Here is a 19,866-nt window from a genome sequence, read left to right on the forward strand (position 1 = left end):
TATATCTGATATACTACTGACAATGTATGAGTTCACACACACACACACACACACACACACACACACACACACACACACACACACACACACACAGATTTTGTGTATTACAGTAACATTTACAGCATAGTAGATATACTGTAACGACACACCACTACAACCTCAGCACCTAAGGCCCCCAGAAACTCAAAGATCATTTGTTCATTCCTCACAAGTCATATGGTAATTAAAATGAGTCATTTTACTAATATCATAAAGGTATACAATTTAACAGGCAATTCTCTTAGTTTAAACTTCAAACGTATTACCAACCTGTTGTAATGCCCATTCTTTCTAGCTTACAGGCACCCCAGAAAATATTTAGTGAATTAGTACAACACCTGAGCTTGTAAAGCTCAACCAGGGTCACATCCAGACCCTTGATGATAACTTTAGCCAACAAATGCATTGGTTGAAAAGGTTAATTAGAGATGATAGTTTATAATACTGCACATATGTTGACTACCAAGTCACTGCTCTACATTTACCCACAAGTCCTGGCAGTACATACAAATAAAAAGTATACAAGATGCCTTTTTTTTAAAAATAGGAAACAAATAAAAACATTGTCAACAATATTTTATATACTCCTGGTACTTTAATTAAAAACATTTTTTGTATTTTGTTATTCGAAATAACATCTGGAAAGCATAAATGTACTTGGTGTAGCAAAAATGAAAACCGTCAGAGGCAGTCCATCCATCCAACGTTTGTTAACGTGAAATACTGATTTCTGTTTATCAATTATCTAGCAATAGCATGCATATAACCAGGGGTTAAAGTGGACTGGCACTTCCATTGATGAGTGATTAAATCCAGTAGGCAGATTAATGCATATTACTATTAAACGAGTTGATTTTTCATGTGCCTGGTGTTACATCCAGTGACAGCATGGAGACGTTTGCTCAGTGATGAGAAAATAATGTTGTCGCTGCTTTCACCATTTTCTGGTGGTACTTTAGCGGACAGCTAGTGGTACTGAAGAGAAGCGTGCATAAACGGAATAACGTTTTTTTTTAAGTGGCAGAAAATGTCAAATGCAACTTTTCAAACAGCACAACAAATACCAGCAAACACACAAATTGTTTGTGTGCTACTTGTTACAAAATGAGCTAAATTACAGCTGCTATATTTCACAGGGAGAAGAAAGAAAAATGTTAATGTGCGGCATTGATAGATGGAGAAAGATGTAAGAAAGACAGGAAAACAGAGGAAGATGAGAGATTATTTTCAAAGGTAAGGACTTCCCTGCAAGTTATGAACTGGAAATTTAAGGATATTTGCAAGTAATATCCTTAATCATTTTAGAGTTTTTAACTCAGATATTGGATCTACGTGATGTATTGCTGGATTACATTTTTGTGAAATATCTTGGGAAACCAACTGAATCAGTGTTATTCAAAGGTGGGTTAGTTTGGAGTACTGCATCAAAGTTTACAGCAATGCACTATGTTAGACTGGCTGCATCTAGGGTATTGTTACTAGGGTACATCAAGGTAGCGGACATTAACACTGTGTAATTATGTCTTCCAACAAACTGCCACATTGAAATGAACTTCTAATTAATTGCCTTGAGACAACTGCTGTTGTGATTTGGTATTATATATATATAAAACTGGATTGAACTGAATTAATCAAGCCATTAAAAGTGCATAAGGTACCAGTTTGATGCCACCATGTTGCCCCGCTATCTTGAGTTCTGCCTAACCTAGTTATGTATGTAGCTAAAGACCGGCTCAATATGTAGCATCTCAAAGGCGGAGGAAAAGAGAACTTGTGTTTTTATACATCTTAAATAGGGTCCTCCACAGTACAACGACGTTAGATCCACTTCAAAAACAGTTTCACTAATGTTAACTAACAGCAGCTAACATAGGCTAACAGCAGCTAACATAGGCTAACAGCAGCTAACAGCAGCACTTACTGACAGTAAAAGTTCAGCTCAACAACTCACTTCAGTTTTGCTGTTATCGAACAGAAGAGAGCTTCACTGACTCATATATGACTTCTTTCACAAAGTTTTCAGCCTCTTGCAGAGTAAACAGACGTTGACTGACAGCTTTGAACTTAGTTCATGTGAACTTAGCTGTGAACTTAGCTAGGATTATGCACTTGAACTGGGAGGCTTACAAAACAAAACTCACTCGACTGCAATCTGCAATCTACTTATATCTAGTATTGAGATTTTACACATTGCAGCTTTAAGGTGTTTATGCCATTGTTTATGTTTTATACTAGCTTTATATGGTCTATGAGTTAGAATACAGCTCATAAAACAACAACGTATAAGGAGTGAAAAGAAAAGATTTCTGCTCAAACTGATGACTTTATTTAGTTTAGTTACATGTAAATTTCCACCTAATTTTGTTACACAACTACAGTGTAAAATGTTGATTTGTACACGTTCAGTTTATACCAAGCACATTTTCCTTACAGATTAGGTATTCAAATAAATAAACCTTTGCTTTTATACATTTCTGTTTCATTTTACTCTGAATTATTGCTTTTTGTATATTGAGAGTGAAAATTTCATTTATTTTTTTCAGAGTGTATCTTTTTGAATTTAGTTAAATCCACAAAGAGCAGTAAATAGTAAAATAGTAGTGAATAGTGAGGAGCAGCACAGGTCAGCTGATCACAGCCTTACCCGGCCTTGACGTAATTCTTTTCTCCGGTCTGTCAAATCCTACTTTAACCCCTAAAACACACAAAACAAAACATCCGTTTCTCTTTCGAAAACAAAGACATCAATGCAGCACAGACGCTGAAGTGATTCACTATAGTCTGTCCATTCAAGCAGACCATCTGTGACAATATCTATCTTCTTTCTCTTTTCCTCAACTGAAAGAAGAAAGAGATTTCTTTGTTTAGTCACAGATGTGAAGCTTCGGCTGTAAAGGCATTGAGAGTAAATCTGAAGGACACGAGTTTAAAAAGAAAGTAAAGCTAACAAAAAAAAAAAAAAAATCCAAGACAGGCAATATGTAATTGCAAAAAGATAAATGACCGTTCAGCTTTTTTTCTTATGTAGAGCCATTGACAAGATCAAACATTCTTGGTGAAGTAAAAAGTGTTAATTTACTGTAAGAAGGGAGCTGGGGTGGAAAGAAACTTGGCTCAATTGCAAAAGTGTGATTTATATATAACCTTTTTGGACTTTGTAGATGATATTAAAAAAGTTTTATTGCTTATTTTTCTTGTCTTAGTTCATTGAAACAGCAGCAGCCCCTTCCTCTCCTTTGTGTTAGGATGCCTGGGTTTTTGAGTTTATTATATTATTTATCATTTCTAGTCTTTGGGTTTTTGTTAGAGTCATGTCTTATGGTTTGTCTCTGTGAAATCCTTAGTTGCTGTCTCCCCTGTCCGCTATATCCCCGTGTCCAGTCAGTGTCTGTGTCTGCCCTGGTCACACGTCTCTGTTCCCTCTGCCTGCATGTGAGTGTGTGTCTTTTGTTCAGTCTGTGTTATGTGTTTCCTGTTTTACTTTGAAGGTCTCTGTCTTATCTCAGTGTGTTCAGATTACGCTTCTTTGTCTCGTTAGTCCTGATTTGCCCCAACTGTGTTTCCCTCCTGTTGTCCATTCCCTGATTGCTCCCTTTGTGTATTTAAGCCCTGTGTTTCAGTTTGTCATTGTTGCGATCTGCCTTTATCTTGCTGTGTGTTTAGTCTGTGTAGGTGTATTTTGTATTCTTAGTTTTTGTTACCCTTTTGAGTTCAGCATTAAAGCTGTTTTGAGTTACTTTCTGTCTCCGGAGTCTGCACACAGCTGTCACATAACACTTTGTGTCTGTACGTCATCCAGAATAAAGGTTAAGCAGGGGTCTGAGCAGTTTTCTTCCAGACTGTGATCGAGTCTGTCCAGACTTTACATCTAGTCCTCGGCTTTGTCCATTCATTACATCTACAGTAACCTCAGTGAAGTTTTAACGTTAACATCAAGCGCTTTTTCAAATTCTATATGCACCATACATACACATTGCAGGTTCAACACAGAACACTAGTATTATGTGGAGACACTTCAATCAGAACAATGTCCTTCCACACAGCACGATGACGTAGTTGTTTAACAGTGCAGTTCACTGTGCAGCAAGCTCAGCATAGCTATAGGCTTTCTGTGCATTAGGTTGACAACACATCAGCTTAAAACCTCAATCAGACATGACGGGTATTATGACAGTGCTTATCAGCTCTCTCTGCTTCAGGCTGTGTGCACGCTCACATAAAAGGTGTCATTTGGCTCTCCTTCTGCACAAAATGGACCAATTGAAGGCTGCCTATTTTTGTCAAAGACACTATCAGAAAAACCGGTGATAGGGACAGATAAAGAATGGGATGTGAAAATATAATCGCAAAAGGCAACACAGATCCTGCAAATGAGTCAAGAGAGGTAATATATTTAGAGATGTAATATATTTATTTTAACCCTCGTGTGCTTGACATTTATTTCTTAACCGTCACTCTTTGACAGCTGCTACCTTATAGTTCTGACAACATATTTATATTTATACATGAGTGCATATCCTCGTGAGAGAGAGAGATGTTGAAAGCAATGTAATTTGTGGTCACATCCAAGTTAAATTTAATTATTCTTTAATTTAGTTTTCTCATCTTTACTCTTTTACCTGCAGTTCCAGCAGCATAAAATAGACTTGGTGGTAAATTACAATCAAATGTAAAAGAATTTATGCATTTATACATCTGCATAACCAACTGAATGCAGGTAAATTCTGTACAGTAAAACTTCACTCCACGACTTCCTTTGAGGTATTAAGCACAACTTAATAAGTTGCAAAATCGATTCCTTCAGAAAACCCTCACAGCACGTGATCAGGAATCAGGGAAAATGTGGTAGAAAAAGACAAATTTGAACAGAGTCTGAAATGAGATTTGCAGATTAGATTTTTTTAAGCTTTTCTCAGTGAAAGCCAAAATGAGACCTTTTATTTTTTAAATAACTTTCAGAATGTGATCCGTGATTTTACCACAGCCACACTCGATTACTGCAGTTCTTTATATGCCAGAGCGTGCCAGGCACGTTTATGACGATTGCAGTTAGTCCAAAATGCTGATACTCGTAAATGAAAAGATGAACCTATTAAACTTACCTTGGTATCGTTAAACTGGCTACCTGTACAGCTTAGGATTCATTTTAAAACCCTTGTAATTGCTTGCATCGGCTTGCCCCTGAGATGTTTGATATTTATGGTTTTATTCCGCTTATCAGAAGCTTGAGTCAGCTGAACACTTCCAAGCACCAAACCTCTACAGCTAATCGGTAAGCTTCACTAACAGTAGTCAACTTTTAAAATCTGTGCTAGTGGGCATCAGTTTAGCTCAGTGGGTGAGCAGACGACAGTATGCCGCATGTCTAGAGGCCTGGCTTTGATTCAACCTGCATGTCCTCCCGTTCTCTCTCTCTCTCTCCCCACTATCCTGTCTGTGTTCCCCGTTCCACTATTACATAAATAGGACTGTTTTAACATTAAAGTTGATAATCATGTGCTTTGGTTGATTTTAGGCTGACACGGTTAAATTCTTTTTGCATTTTAATAAAATGGATACATGCAAAACCTTTTGATATTTTATGGATTTGTCGTGTCAAAAATGATGAAATGAAGCTTTTTATGGGCCTCATGAATCAATATCCAATCCAATCTCCCCTGAGATGTTTGCTGCAGGCTTTCTGTTGGGCATCCAGTGACTGTCCTTGATATTTTAAAAGTCCATTTGTATGCAAGGAGAAAATTTTATCTTCAGTGTCTACCCAAAGGCTCAACTGTATGCAAATAACCTTTTAAATATGAAAATACTCACAGTTATAAAAGAATAAATAAATGTGTTAGCCCGTGACAGCACTGCTGAGCGAAGTCCTGCTATGGCATCTTTAGGCTTTTTGGCCACAAAGCAGTTATTTCCTTCATAAAGAAAATTACATACATTTAAATGACGGTTAGTTTTCTTCTTCTTGAGCTTGTTATTTTACGGAAGAGCACATAGAGAACATCTGTTATTCCTTCTTTTGTGCACTTGCACTGAATGTAATCGATTTACCTTTCTGATGGTCACTGAAGTAGCTGAAATAAGGCGGGCAGGTTATTGTAACCACCTCTCCGACCCGAGCTGAAGGCCAGCAGGCGATGATGTCCCACATGCCTTGGCACCCTGCCAGGTGAACATAATAACATCAACATGGCATCGCTCATATTGTAAGAGACACACGTGCAAGCACCAACACCACGATGACAAAATGAAATCATGTCCAACACTAAAGCCAAATTGAATAAGTAATTAATGGCAAGCAGCAGCTGCGTGTTATCACTCAGTTTCACTTTAGGGACTTAGTTACAGGTTTAGAGTTTTGTAAATGTCATAATATGGGTTAAAGAAAAACTCATTCATGGTGGTTTCATCTTCTATGCCTCCAGTCTTCAAGCAACAGATGAATTTTTATTTTTAAACATATTGATTTGTCACAATCAATATTTAATCAGCTTGACATTTATCTGAGATAATGGACTGCCTGAGAGTCTCAGTGGAAAGTTTATCAGAGACACTAATATGGAGTTAGGCCCCTACCTTAATAATAATTATTCTACAGATGAAACAATTTTGGGGGGAAAGATGGAGATTTTCATCCACAGTTGCTGCAGGTTTGCTGAGATCTGGTGACTGTGGATGCCGTTTGAGTCCAGTGAACTCACTGTCATATATAAGAAATGATACTGAGTTTAAGATGATTCGAGCTTTGTGAGATGGTGATACGTGGTAAAATGGACCCATGCTTTCATGTTGTTTACATCAAATTCTGACTCTACAGGGTGGGCCATTTATATGGATACACCGCAATAAAATGGGAATGGTTGGTGATATTAAAGTCCTGTTTGTGGCACATTAGTATATGTGAGGGAGCAAACTCCTCAAGATGGGTGGTGACCATGGTGGCCATTTAGAAGTCGGCCATCTTGGATACAACTTTTGTTTTTTCAATAGGAAGAGGGCCATGTGACACACCAAACTTATTGGTAATGTCACAAGAAAAACAATGGTGACCCCCTTAGACTTTTATCTTTGGGGTCATCTGAAGGCAATTGTCTATGATGTGAAGATACGAGATGTGCAGCACCTGAAACTACGGATACTGGATGCCTGTGCTGGCATTTCTCCTGCGGTGTTGCTGTCAGTGTGTGAAGAGTGAGAGAAGAGGGTTGCATTGACAATCCAACACAATGGGCAGCACATTGAACACATTTTATAAGTGGTCAGAAACTTGTAAATAACTCATGAAAGAATAAAGTTACGTTGAAACCAAGCACACCATTGTTTTTCTTTGATCTATTATTATTTTGAACATATTTTTAATTGTTTTTATTTTAAGTATTTTAAATTCTTAATTCATTTTTATTATTTTATTTATAATTAGTTATTATTTTTTTATTAATCTAATAAAATCTAATAAAAAATACATATTTCTAAATAATAATTTTGAAAAACAAAAGTGAAAACCTAGCAGTCTGAAAGTGTTATTCAGCTGCACCTTTCAAATACATGACTTACTTGACAACACCCGAGTTAACCCCAGGAAATGATGACGTGAGCAATGCAAAGCAAACAAACAGCTTCATTATGACATATTGTGCAATCACCATATTGTCCTTTAATAAAATGTTTATACTTGATTAATGCTACAAGCTAAAATCTACTTTCGATCAAAATGTTTTAATGTCCAAAATATTATAAGAAAACCAAGGAACTGCTGAAGGATCCCTTGATGTATTATGTTGCACCGCCATAGTCTGTAAGCTTATGGTTCCCCACAAACACTCATGTTAACTCAGTTACTCAGGATGTGACCCCTGACTGCCACTTCAACTATGTTCTGGTTGAGGAAGTAGATAAGAAAGTAGAAAAATAAGGGCCATTACAGCAATAAAGAACGCTGTTTCCACTGTTACCTTAACGCAGCATGCCGTATGTACAGCACGTGTAGTGATTTTTTATTAAAATGAAAGGAAATGGAGATAGTGCCAACAACGTTTAACATCAATATTTCACTGCGTTCCTAAAGTCACAGGAAGGACGGCCAAGCAGATATCTCAGTGGGCCAAAAAGAGAAGCATACATTACATTTTGAATCTAAATTGGTGTCTGAGTTAAAAGGCATTGGTGTAGTTTTAGCTACTTTAACAGGATAAAAGTGTACTACTGTTATGCATGTGGCTTACTGCTGTGCCTCCTTGTTTGTGTCTCCTGCTGTTTGTCTGTCATTGTGTTACATGTTTCTATTTCAGTCTCTTCCTGTTTTATTTTGAAAGTTATTTTCCCTCTCGTGTCTGAATGTGGCTGTTATGTCCTGAAGAAATGTATTTCTGAAATATACATTCACACACTGTCTGACCTCACCTTACTATATATTTACCAACTATGCCTCCCTTTTTCTTTAAGTAGCCTTTTGCACACCCTAAAGAGCTGGAGAGACTACATATGTTTTCCATAATGACCTGAAGTGACGTTCCCAGAGGTGCTATTTTCACAGCGCTCTTTCTCCAGCTGGATCTCGTTCACCACGTCGCACATCTGCACTGACAGCACCTACGGATGAAACAGAAAGCACATTTAAGTTTCAGGAGTGAAAAAATGCCTCTATTGTCCTGCAACAGAAAGAACTTCTATTTAGCAAGGCGCACACAAGAACACCAGAAAATATGAGTTTGCAGTTATATTAGTAAACATTTTCTCGTCACCGTCACCAGCTTTTCATGCTATATTTTATTAGACTGAACTAATGACTAATAATACGCTAAGTAGAAAGAAATGTTCTCAAACTGAGCCTTTTTTCCAGGGAAATAGATTTTCTTGTGCAAATAAATTAGGGAGAGGAGAAGGGAGCCACTGAGTAATCTGCTGTGACTGTTCATCTGTGTCAACACATGCTGAAAAATGCAGGATGACGGCTGCTAGTGGAGAGCCGGTGGGTCAATGAAAATGTGTAAGACGAGCAGTGAGGAGCTTGAGAAGGTCACTGGAGATGAGGAGAGAAAAGTCGGCGTGAAGCAGAGCGTATTCATGAACTCCTAGTGAAGAGCTTCAGTGTGCACCTTGCTAACCAAGCGGCAACGCTCAAAGCAGCAAAGGTCACAGTGAGGAGGGCTAAAGCACAAAGATGCATTTACGCTTGTTCGACTCATCCTCTCTATAAGTGGTTCTTCATGAGTCCCGGCCACCTTTGAGCTGTCAAACATCAAATGATCCTCATCAATCATCCAGAAATGTCCTACTTAGTGCAGGGTTGAGTTCCCAAATGATATTACGCTGCTGTAAACAGCAGTCAGCGATGCAATGCGCACCCCGGGCGAGAGAAACACCTCAAACCATCACAAATGAAAAAGGACACGTCTCATGTTAGTAGTTTAATGAGGCATGGGATAGTCAGAGGTTCATCTGTTAAACAAGGGATCCTCTCGCAGCACGAACACTGATATATCAGTGTTACATTATCATACGCTGATATGAGCCCAATATTCGTCTTAACTGCCACAGGTCAAACACCAAATGAGGTGACATTTACACATGCTATTAATGTCCCGCTTTATCAGCTGTCATAAAACAGTGATGAGAGGACCTACAAGCAGAACACAGAGGCAGGTGGGAGACACAAAACAAAAACAGAAGCACAAAAGCACAGTCACACTAGATTAAAAATAGAACACTAACCCGCGTGATTAGTGAAAATTGACGGCTTTCCAGAGACTTGACCTAACTGGTTGCCAGTGTTATATTCCTGTTTAAAACTGAGGTTACTCAGTAAGCAGTATCAAAAACAAGCAGTATCACATGCACTCAGGACCATAACATCAACAGGGAGCCCCCCAGTGCTACCCCTGTGTCCTAGTAGACACGCCTACAGTTATTGCATTCACAAAATGTTCAGAAAACCTGACCTCTCACCTTGACCTTGAGGTCGAGGTCACTGAGATTCGAGTTCGGCTGAGATTTTTAGCAGGTATATCTATGAAATCGAGTTGTCCAGCTGCCCGACAGGGTAACAACAATACCCCATCAGCCTTTTTTAGTAGTAAAAATCTATTCAAGTTTAACGTTTAAGCGACACCTACTTTTACTTTTAGTTAAAGTTCAAATAGTAGAATCCAAGTGGGATCCAGCTTTGGGAACAACAAATTAGTGCAGCCTCAATGCTTCTGGCAGCAACAGAGTTAGTTCAAAAACAACTCCCCACTCATTATATTAGACTTAGATTAAAATATTATGAAGAGCAGTAAATTATTCTTGAATGAGATCAGGAAGGCTGGAGTGCTTTACTTCACAACTCTGTTTTTATTCATGCATAAATAACGCTTACAGGAGCACTTACAGGATTTTTTTTTTTAGATTCGGGTGGCACAGGGGGATCCAGCAATGAGTAAGGGGGTGGGGGGTTGTTTCTACCAGATGTTGACCAGCTGACCATTCGCTGAGTTACAATGATGGTAACGAGCACAGACCTCCTGCCTCCATACATTAGGAGAGCAGTAATTAATAGCAGGTGCCCTGATGCACAAGATCTAACAGCGATTTAACCGGATAAGAAATAATCTGTTTTCAACAGTAAATATATACAATTTTAACAGAGTGGTAGGACTAGCGAGACCTCTTTATCCCCTGTGTAGCTTCCACCCATTGTTGCATTTTGTTCCAAAGGTCTCCCTTCGGCCCCACCTTTGACACTTTGATGAAAACTATATATAACTGATGAGGATGTCTGTGAATCTAGGAACCCACCTTTGTTGTCACAGCTTTGCTAACCTAACATAAAGATAATTAAAAGATGCCCCCAGTGACTGACCTGCAAACAATGATTGATCAAACACAAGAAAAGCTGTCAGAAGAAGCTACTTCTGGTTGCTCCCATATGCTGTGGAATCACCACAGTGGGTTTGATTTTGTTTGACATGGTAGTTTGTACACCAGTTACCCTTCCAGTCATTCCCCAAGATCAAACTGTTTAACGGTCGGCAATCAGAAGAATGACATTTAAAAAATTACTTGGGATTGCTTTTTGTTCTGCCAGGGCTATGGTTCCAGACTGAGTCCTTCCTTCTTGGATATTGATAATTCAAACATTGTAAAGTATAATAAGATGGCTTTCCTTTAAAAAGTTAGCAAAATAAACAATTTTAATGATGAAGTTCAGTGCACGGTACGAACCATGTAAAATCTCGCTGTAATTTGCCTGTCTACACTGCACTGCCTTCCCTGAGTGTTACTCATTGCCTCGCTTGCTCTCTTGAAGGTCATCCTGACACTCTCATAATCCACACAGCTTTGGGATGAGAGTCTTTGCCTGTGACTGATTACAGCAGAAAGTCCAACATATCCTCAGGAAATGGTAGCAGCACTGCTTGAAAAGAAAGAAAACTGCTAACTCTCATGTTGGGCAGACCTTTCAGTAACCCTGTTTTTCATTAGAATGATGTTGATTGTAAGACAATGTAAAAATGAAGCACTTTAGAGATGATCTGGGTCCAGAAACCTCTCTGAGTGGAAAATGCTATCCTCATAGTGAGTTTACATTGCAGACTACAAGTTCCTCCAGTCCGTGACAGAAAGTTTTATTATGTGCACGAGTGATTTAACATCTCCACTGCAATTATAATGTCAAGTACAGTGACGGTTACATTAGTCACTAAAAGCTCCTTTAAAAAAAATCATTACACCATTGAGAATATTTGTTTGCTATCAGTATAGTGTTATTAAATGTGTGCAAAATGGTGTAGTAATGATATCACTGTAATAGGGTTCACCAATGCACTAAATGTACTGATAAAAACATTATATTTACTTTGGCAGATGCAGATTAAAGCTGATTTGCATCTGTAGTCGCCAAATGTTGGACAACCCCACAGCAGTCTGATTACCCAGCGTCAAATATTCACTCACTGGCCACTTTAGTTATACCTTACTTGTATTGTGTTGGGCTACTTCATGGCTGACTGAATATGTGACAGAAACATCAGAGATTAGGTTCACAGTGACATGATAGTGTCATGCAGTTGCTGCAGATTTGAGCAATTTTAGCACCACGAACTAACCGTTTGAGCCACTGTTTTGAGTTTGTAGCTGACAGGAGTAGACCTTGGTGTGGTCTTCTGTTCCCAGAGCCCATCTGCTTCAAGGTTTACCATGTTGTGCATTCAGATATGCTCTTCTGCATACCTTAGTTTTAACATGTGATAATTTAAGTTACTGTTGCCTTCCTATCAGCTCAAATTCTCCTCAACTTGGCATTTTCACCCATAGAACTGGGTGTTTGATGTTTGATAGTTGTACAGATCTCTGTAAACCCTAGAGATGGTTGTGTGAGAGAATTCGAGTAGATCAGCAGTTTCTGCAATACTCAGACCGACACCAACAACCATGCCAAAGTGACTTAAATCACCTTTCTTGCACATTCTGATACTCAGCTTGAACCTCAGCAGGTCATTCTGAGCATCCCTACAAGCCTAAATGGTTTGAGTTGCTGCCTTGTGATTGGTTATTTAGTGTGTTAAGCAGCTAACCTACTGCAGAATTTAGCAGCCAAACAAATAGTAAATTGTCTGGTACTTATAGAGTGCCTTTTGTGATATTATTCTGTTATTATATGTTACCTTATAGATGTAATCAAAATAGTTGAATTATGATATTGTTGTAGATCATATTATACCCTTTAAAATAGAGTGTGTGATCTGTATGTAGTTTAGTTCTCATTATACTTTTGAGTTAACAGAACTTATTCACATATTAGTTCATTAGATAAATGTGCATCACTCTGTATCCTTGATCTGCTGGGAATGGGTTACACTGTTTTCTTGACATGCTTAATTGTTGAATCATGAAGAGAAGGTTGTAAGCAGGAGACTCTGTGTCTAAAGACAGGGGAGATAGACAGACCACATTCCACACCCCCACCTTACAGAAAGCAGAGAAACAACTGCCGAGGTCATAACTTAGGCGCTGTAACAGAGAAAAAATGTGATGTTTTGGCTTTTACGACTAGCTGGGGGCCACTAGAGACTATAAAAAGCTGAGCAACCCGTCACCATTTTGAGACATGTGCCTGACCCTCTGGTAGCATCTCTCCCGTCCGGACGTTGTAATGCTCTAACTGTTGAATTGTATGGAAATAAATGATTGTTGATTGAGCATTGATACACCGAGTATTGTCCTTCCTTCAGCCCAAAGATTCAAAGAACTGCGTGTTTTCAACACTTTCTACTCTGAGTCTGCAGAAGATGTTTTTACCAAAAGATTCATTCACCCATTCATACAGCACTGTATTCTATGCCTTTAAGCACTTCAGTCACATGGATCTCACACTGTCTAATGGATCCATCAAGAGTCAAGTGAAATTCAGTGTCTTGCCCAAGGGCACTTTGAAATTTTGGAGGACCTGAAGATCAAGCCACCAACCTTCTGTATAGAAAGTGACCAGCTCTACCTCCGGAGTCCCAGCTGTCCTATCAGGTACTTCATCGTGGGGACCAAAAATAGAGAGCAAAAAGCAGTTTTATGTCCTAATGTCTTAGAAAAATCCCTCCGAGTAATTAACTATGTGTGAAAATCTAAATTTCTTTGACTTGTAATCTACTGTCAGGTGTTTTCTGATTACTTGGCGTCTGGTGTCTTTTGTATGGCCACTGTTTCAGGACTTCGGGTCGATGTCTGTCAACTGTGATTGGTCAATAGAAATCAGACTACGAAATAAAATGTAAAAAACAGGACAATAAATTGTGTCCCTTTCATACAGACTCTATTAACATGCAAATATTTGCTTATAGAGATTAATGTACTTATATTTTGTATTTCACGTTTGTTCTGCTGCCCCCTACTGGCAGGGTTTAACCAAAGGACTTAAAGCAAGAGACTCAATAAGTTTAAATAATTAAACTTTATCTGTTTGTGTTTTCAACTCTAGTGATTATGCATGCTGACTCCCCACAGTATAACAGGGCCATCCTGAATCTCATTAACACTCTCATTATCTTTACAATGACAAATCTGCATTTAAATTCTTTTTTTTATGTTTATTTGAATAAATTGCATTTTCTAAAAACAATAATAATAATAATAAAAAGATCTGGGTAACAGCCAACAATTTTAAAAATGTCAATGATAATTAAAGTTGCTTCGTGTCTTGCAGCTTTTGCAAAATGTAACTCATTTTGAATGTGACGTTTCCCAAAAGCCACTAATGCTGCATAAACAGAAGAAAAACTGAAACAAAGTCCCTCATCAGGGAAGAAAACAGACATAGCAGTGGAATGTGAGCATGGCTTTCTACTGTAGGCTGCTGGGATCAAGCTTTTTCTATTGCATGGAGGTAGTTTATTAGTTCACATAATCCTGTATATTGTGAATAGAGCCAGAGCACACAAAGAGGTAGACCAATGATAAAACAGTCATCAGAGTTCACAGCAAGGGATTCATACAGCTGGAGTGATACAGGAGGGGAGGAGATGCGACAGTGATCTATAACTGGGCTCAAAAAGGAGGTGACAAAAACTAAGTGCTTGCCGCTTGAGATACTGGAAACCTACTAATACCAAGCACTTAGACAGCCACCTATGGAGATGACTGTATTGAGGAATGAATCAAAATGTCAGCGCCAAACTACGCAAAATTGTACAGATGATAAGTGGACCTCATCAAAGACTTAGCTACAAGCACATATACACACAGAACACGTATGCACGTTGTCTCAGGGTGGAAAACGTTGAATAAATACCTGCAGGATTTAAAGTTTTGGTTGCGTAGACCTCATCGTGAGCAGTGCAAGGAAGTATTTAGTGATTGTTGTTATTCAAAGTGGCTCCCAGTCTGGCATTGTTTGAGATAACAATCAAATTCTAAAAAGGAGGAAGAGCTGACAGAAGAATGAAAGGTGAAACTCGTGTCTGACATTGTGGACTAATATGTTTTTCCCAATTCTACACTTCACTGAACAAAACAAAAACGAGCAGCATCTACATAATGGTTGCCTGTTGTTAAAAATCTGACAAAAAACGAAGGCTTGAACACCGTGCAAGCCAAACAAACAAAAGCACAGGACACGTCTGACACGACTTGAGCAGTATTTTGAATTGCTCTCAGTTACTGAGAACAATGTGCTTATGCATGGTCTTCAAAGAGCTTGAGTGATTATCATGTTGTTTCTGAATGATCAAACATCAGGCTGTGGATTTATGTGGTTCCAATTATGCAGTGCCGTTTCCAGTTGCCAGTACAAGTGCCAAAATTAGCTGACGGAGTAGCTGCTGCCACATATCTGTAACCAATAACCCAAAGCAGCTCTGCTTTAACACAACTTGTTGCTCTATGATCAGTTCAGAGTGAGCTTTCATCAATTGTGCGGTATTTGTGAAATACAATCTTTGATAAATAAAGCTAAAATTTTGGAATATTTCACATCAGTCTTTCACAGCGCAGTTTTCTCCATGTACATCCTAATGGGCCAAACGTCTGTTTGTCTGTTTGTTTGTTTGTTGGTCCACAAACTCCTCCAACACAATCAGGAGCTGAACAACCAAACTTGACACACAGGTACCTCTCCGGCCACAGAAGGTTCTTATCAATATTACATATATGATGTAATCCTGTTGCCTAGCAACCACCTACCAATGGGCTCAAATGAATAACTTTTAATGTTCGTGCACCTATAACATCCCGAAAAATCATTGTTTTATTTTACATCCAGCACAGCAACATCTAATTTATATGCACAAAACTATGACATGACATATTATGATGCCACTGTGTTGCCATAAGAGGCTACATAATGGACAACACAATAGTAGACTACAGCCAGATTTATATAATAGAGCAGGCTTTGAGTGTTGCAGGGATTAATTTTTATACAATAGGCCTCATATTTATCTTTTACTTATTTATATAAATAAGATTTACAACCCCTGTTTTTTCAATGTGATTAAGTATTACAGTTTGCCAACAGCATGAAGAGACCAAACAATACCGTAATATCTGCACGTGCTAGTATTTAAAAAAGATCATATTACATGCACGTTTAGAAATATAGGCCTGCTTTGAACTGCATTCTTGTGGCCTTCTGCTTCCTTAGACAACTGTTTTTGTTTGCACACCGTTATTTCTGAAGCATTCTTTATGCTTATCCTTTGAAAGTAATCCTATAATGCTACAGATATTTTCATTTCTATTTTTACGCAGTCAAAGTTTGGAAATGCTGACTTACTGTGTGACTGCAGAGAGAGTGGAAACATCTCTAAACTTTAAGAGCCCGTGGTGGAAGAAGTATTCAGTGCCTTCACTTGCTTACTTTAAGAAGCAATATGATACTACTGTTGAAATACTCCACGAGTAAAAGTGTTTTACTATCTTCCATGATGTTTTAGGGGTAATATAACTGATTCATTAATGCGTTTGCTGAATTTTACTGCTGCAGAAATTTAAGGTTGAGCTATTTTGAACTTCATAAACTGTCGGACGGTTTAATCTGCACCGTGTGTTTGTAGGATCAGAGCCCTGTGAGAACTATGCATCTCAAAGTCCTGTTTTCTGCATTTTCTAGCTTTATTTTACATTTATAACCTGCTAATATTTAAAAAGAATTGTCAGCCAACAAAGGAACACTATATCCTTCAGCCTGATTTAATTTTAAAATCTCCAAATTTGGCGATTTGCGGTTTGCCTCGACGTGAGAGGAGGAATATGATAGTTTTAATATGCCACTAAAGCTTATGGACAAATACATAATATTAATATTTGTCTCTGAGATGGAGTAGAGATTTAAATTATCATAAAATTCAAAACAGCACCTGAGTAAATGTACTTAGTTACATTCAGCCACTGGTACAGACACATAAGGATATTAAGGCAGAGAATATATTTGCTTTTTTTTTACACACTTGAACCAAAACAGAAAAGTCATTTTCACGCATCGGAACGGAAACTGTTTGAAGAAATAAAATACGTTTGTGCTGCACCTCCCACACCACCCCACAGCGTAAATGGGTTTCTGTGATTATTTGGAAGAAAAGTTCCTTAAGGTTTTTCTCGACTGGTTTCATATTCAGAGAGAGACAAGGAAGAGAAATCATTATTGCCCCCATCCTCACCTCCCACCACCACCTCTCATCCCTGTCCCTGCTCTTCTCCTTCTCCCATCTGCATTCGGTTAAATCAATAACAGCAACATCCAGCCACTAACATACCCTTTTTAACCACTTTCTTCACTTCACTCAGCACCACAACTCCTTATTGGACATATTCATATTGATGAAACATGTCACGGTGTGTTATTATAAAGCAGCCATCTAAGGACTTAGGGGGAAAAAAAGAGACAAATATACGGCATATGAGCCAATAAAGTATGTCAACTAATCACACATCTGGCTAAGCTAAAACGTCAGGCGGAGCCTGATATCAAAGAGTCATGAGAGGTGAGCGGGGAGAAATTCTCACACAGGCAAATACAGTAGATGTTCACAGTGTAGTCTGCCTGATAAGAGCTTCTGTGGAAAGCATTGAGGAAGCCGTGCTTCAGGGACAGATGACTCAGATCAGCACAAAATTATAACTATTAGTAGATATTTGTCTATTTCTTTTCTCTCCCACATGTCTGAAAATTGTAACAAAAAGCCTCTTCAGTTCGCTGAAACTACAGGTTCCTGACAGAGATTAGATGAATAACGAGCAAACCTCTGCCCTCAGTTACTGAAATGCAGTGAGAGCCCTCTTCACATTCCAAATATTCTCAAATATTGACTGTTGTGAACCGGTGCTATTGTGTAGTAAAAAAAATAAAACTGAAGTGAAATTGACATAACATTTCTGAAAAATGAGGCAAAACCTGACGGCGCTTCGGTTTGTTGCTCACAAAAGGACCGAAAGGTACAACCGAGCAGACCAGCAGAGACTCATGCCTCACTCCTGCTTACGTCTACAGTGAGTGTAATTTTAAGGAGATGCGGGAAAGCCTATGCATCCATCACTCACAGTGCAGGCTTAGAAAAACTCCCTGCAGAAACACTGAGTGCCACTAAAAGGTGACTTATTGCCAGGTGGCAATGCTCAAAGGCTTTCTATGTAATTATATAAACCTAGAGAGACTACAACTATTTACTAGAGTAGTAAAAATAGAGCCTAGGTAAATTACTCCACTCATCCACCTGGGAGAATGGATGAAAATAGTGGGGAGCCCTGTATGAGGTGTCCACTTGTATACAATAAATCAAACAGGCGGAGGAACAAAGTAAAAAGCAGCCAGGCTGGTGGATTTCACACACAAAGGTTTCTGATCTGAACCACTATCATGTGCGATCTTTAAGAATTTAGAGGACTTTTTATTTTACTACACTCACGGTTTTTTTTTTTGTTTTTTTTTTAAAAGCCAACTGTTCACGTTGCCAGCTACTGAAATTACCCAACCACACATATATTGCTGGGTGAAAGCAGCCTAGTTTATCTTTCTAAAGCCAGATGTCTTACGAGGAGATGAACAGGAAATATCATAGAGCAGGAAAAGTAAAATAGAAGTAAAAGGGTTTTTGTTTTATTACATTAAACACACTCGAAAATGTTTTTTAAGAGTCCAACAGCGGATTTAATCTAATATGCCTGTAGTAAAAGTATAAATTAATGGTTTCAGTATGAAGAGAGACAGAGACTTACTTTTGGCAGGTATCCGCACAACACCAGAAGGAGCAGCTGTGCAGAATCCATCCTGTCCTTAGATTTTTTTTATTCTCTTTGGGTAAAAAAAACAACCTCCTTTGGAGACTGGTTTAGGTGTTTGAGGAGAAGTGAGTGCGTATGTTTACGCGTGTTTAGGTGTGTGAGGTAAACCGCCTACGCTCCATCGGATTGCGCTTTTCTGTGTGCGCTCCTCCGGCAGGAGAGCTGCGTCTGCTTCCCTGTACCCGCCCCCTCTCCCATTCACAACTCCACGCCGCCTGTCACGTCCCTGAAGACTGCTGACAAGTCTGTCAGGCTGGTTAATTGTGAACACAATGCATGCTTTTGTAGACAAACACGCCGATTCTCCACAGCGGGGCTAGTGGCAACACACACTGCGGAATAAACCCTGCAAGTGTGGGTTGGTGTTTTCCTGCAGATTTTCTGAAGTATTGTGTTGCATGTGTTAGAACCATAGATGATTGCATTATTCAAAGAGTCAAAACATTGATTATGGAGAGACTGAGAATATTACAATCCGAAATAAACATGACATACAATTTTATATGTTTCTCCCAGAAACATGAAATATTTACCAAGCTGACTCACTAAATATTTGTCGTGCGTATTGTTTTCGTGCTTAGTGTTTTCTTCTTCGAGTGCGTCACTACTTTGCATTTCACTACCATCAAATGTATATCAAGAGGGGGCTGTGAAACTAACTGCAAGGAAGCATGGATGGATGGATGCTTGTATACAGTACGACACAGAGAAAGTCACTGCGAAGACATCCATTGGTTTGTAGATTAGAGGTTCTGACGCCTGGTTTAAGCACTTTCATCTTTTGCAGCTGGATGTTTGGACAGGAGCAGTGAAGTGTTGAGTTATAAGCTAAGAAAAGCTAGCTTGGTTATCAGAGCCCATCCATCTGTATTGCTGTAGCATTCAGACAACACCTGCTAACTCTGCTAACTTTTAAATAAAATATTGCTAGACTTTCACTTTGTGTAGCTAGCACTGTTGATTTACAGCAATAAGGTCCTGGGCTGGAACCGCTATGCATGTTGGGTAAGTTTGTGAGTTTGATTTTTAAGGTAATTAGCATTTAGCTTTTAAATATAGAAATAACATGTGCTTACTTGTCTA

General features: G+C 38.7%; 1 protein-coding gene across 2 annotated transcripts in view; it reads right to left on the minus strand.

Annotated features, from left to right (window-relative positions):
• vipr1b (vasoactive intestinal peptide receptor 1b) overlaps positions 1 to 18,985 on the minus strand; it is a 52,624-nt gene extending 33,639 nt beyond the window's left edge. Inside the window, exons 1-4 of one of the 2 annotated variants that reach the window (XM_082546076.1) lie at positions 18,718 to 18,985; positions 8,535 to 8,625; positions 6,088 to 6,198; positions 2,684 to 2,734 (exon numbers count right to left, since the gene is read on the minus strand). In XM_082546076.1, coding sequence (XP_082402202.1) covers positions 2,684 to 2,734; positions 6,088 to 6,198; positions 8,535 to 8,625; positions 18,718 to 18,768 — 304 coding nt within the window. In that variant the 5' untranslated portion in view covers positions 18,769 to 18,985. The remainder of the gene's footprint in view (positions 1 to 2,683; positions 2,735 to 6,087; positions 6,199 to 8,534; positions 8,626 to 18,717) is intronic. The other variant, XM_082546077.1, reaches the window with a different exon arrangement.
• Positions 18,986 to 19,866: the final 881 nt, after the last annotated feature.

Source organism: Aulonocara stuartgranti (genome assembly GCF_965226115.1).
Source record: "Aulonocara stuartgranti genome assembly, chromosome: 9".
Classification (NCBI taxonomy): domain Eukaryota; kingdom Metazoa; phylum Chordata; class Actinopteri; order Cichliformes; family Cichlidae; genus Aulonocara; species Aulonocara stuartgranti.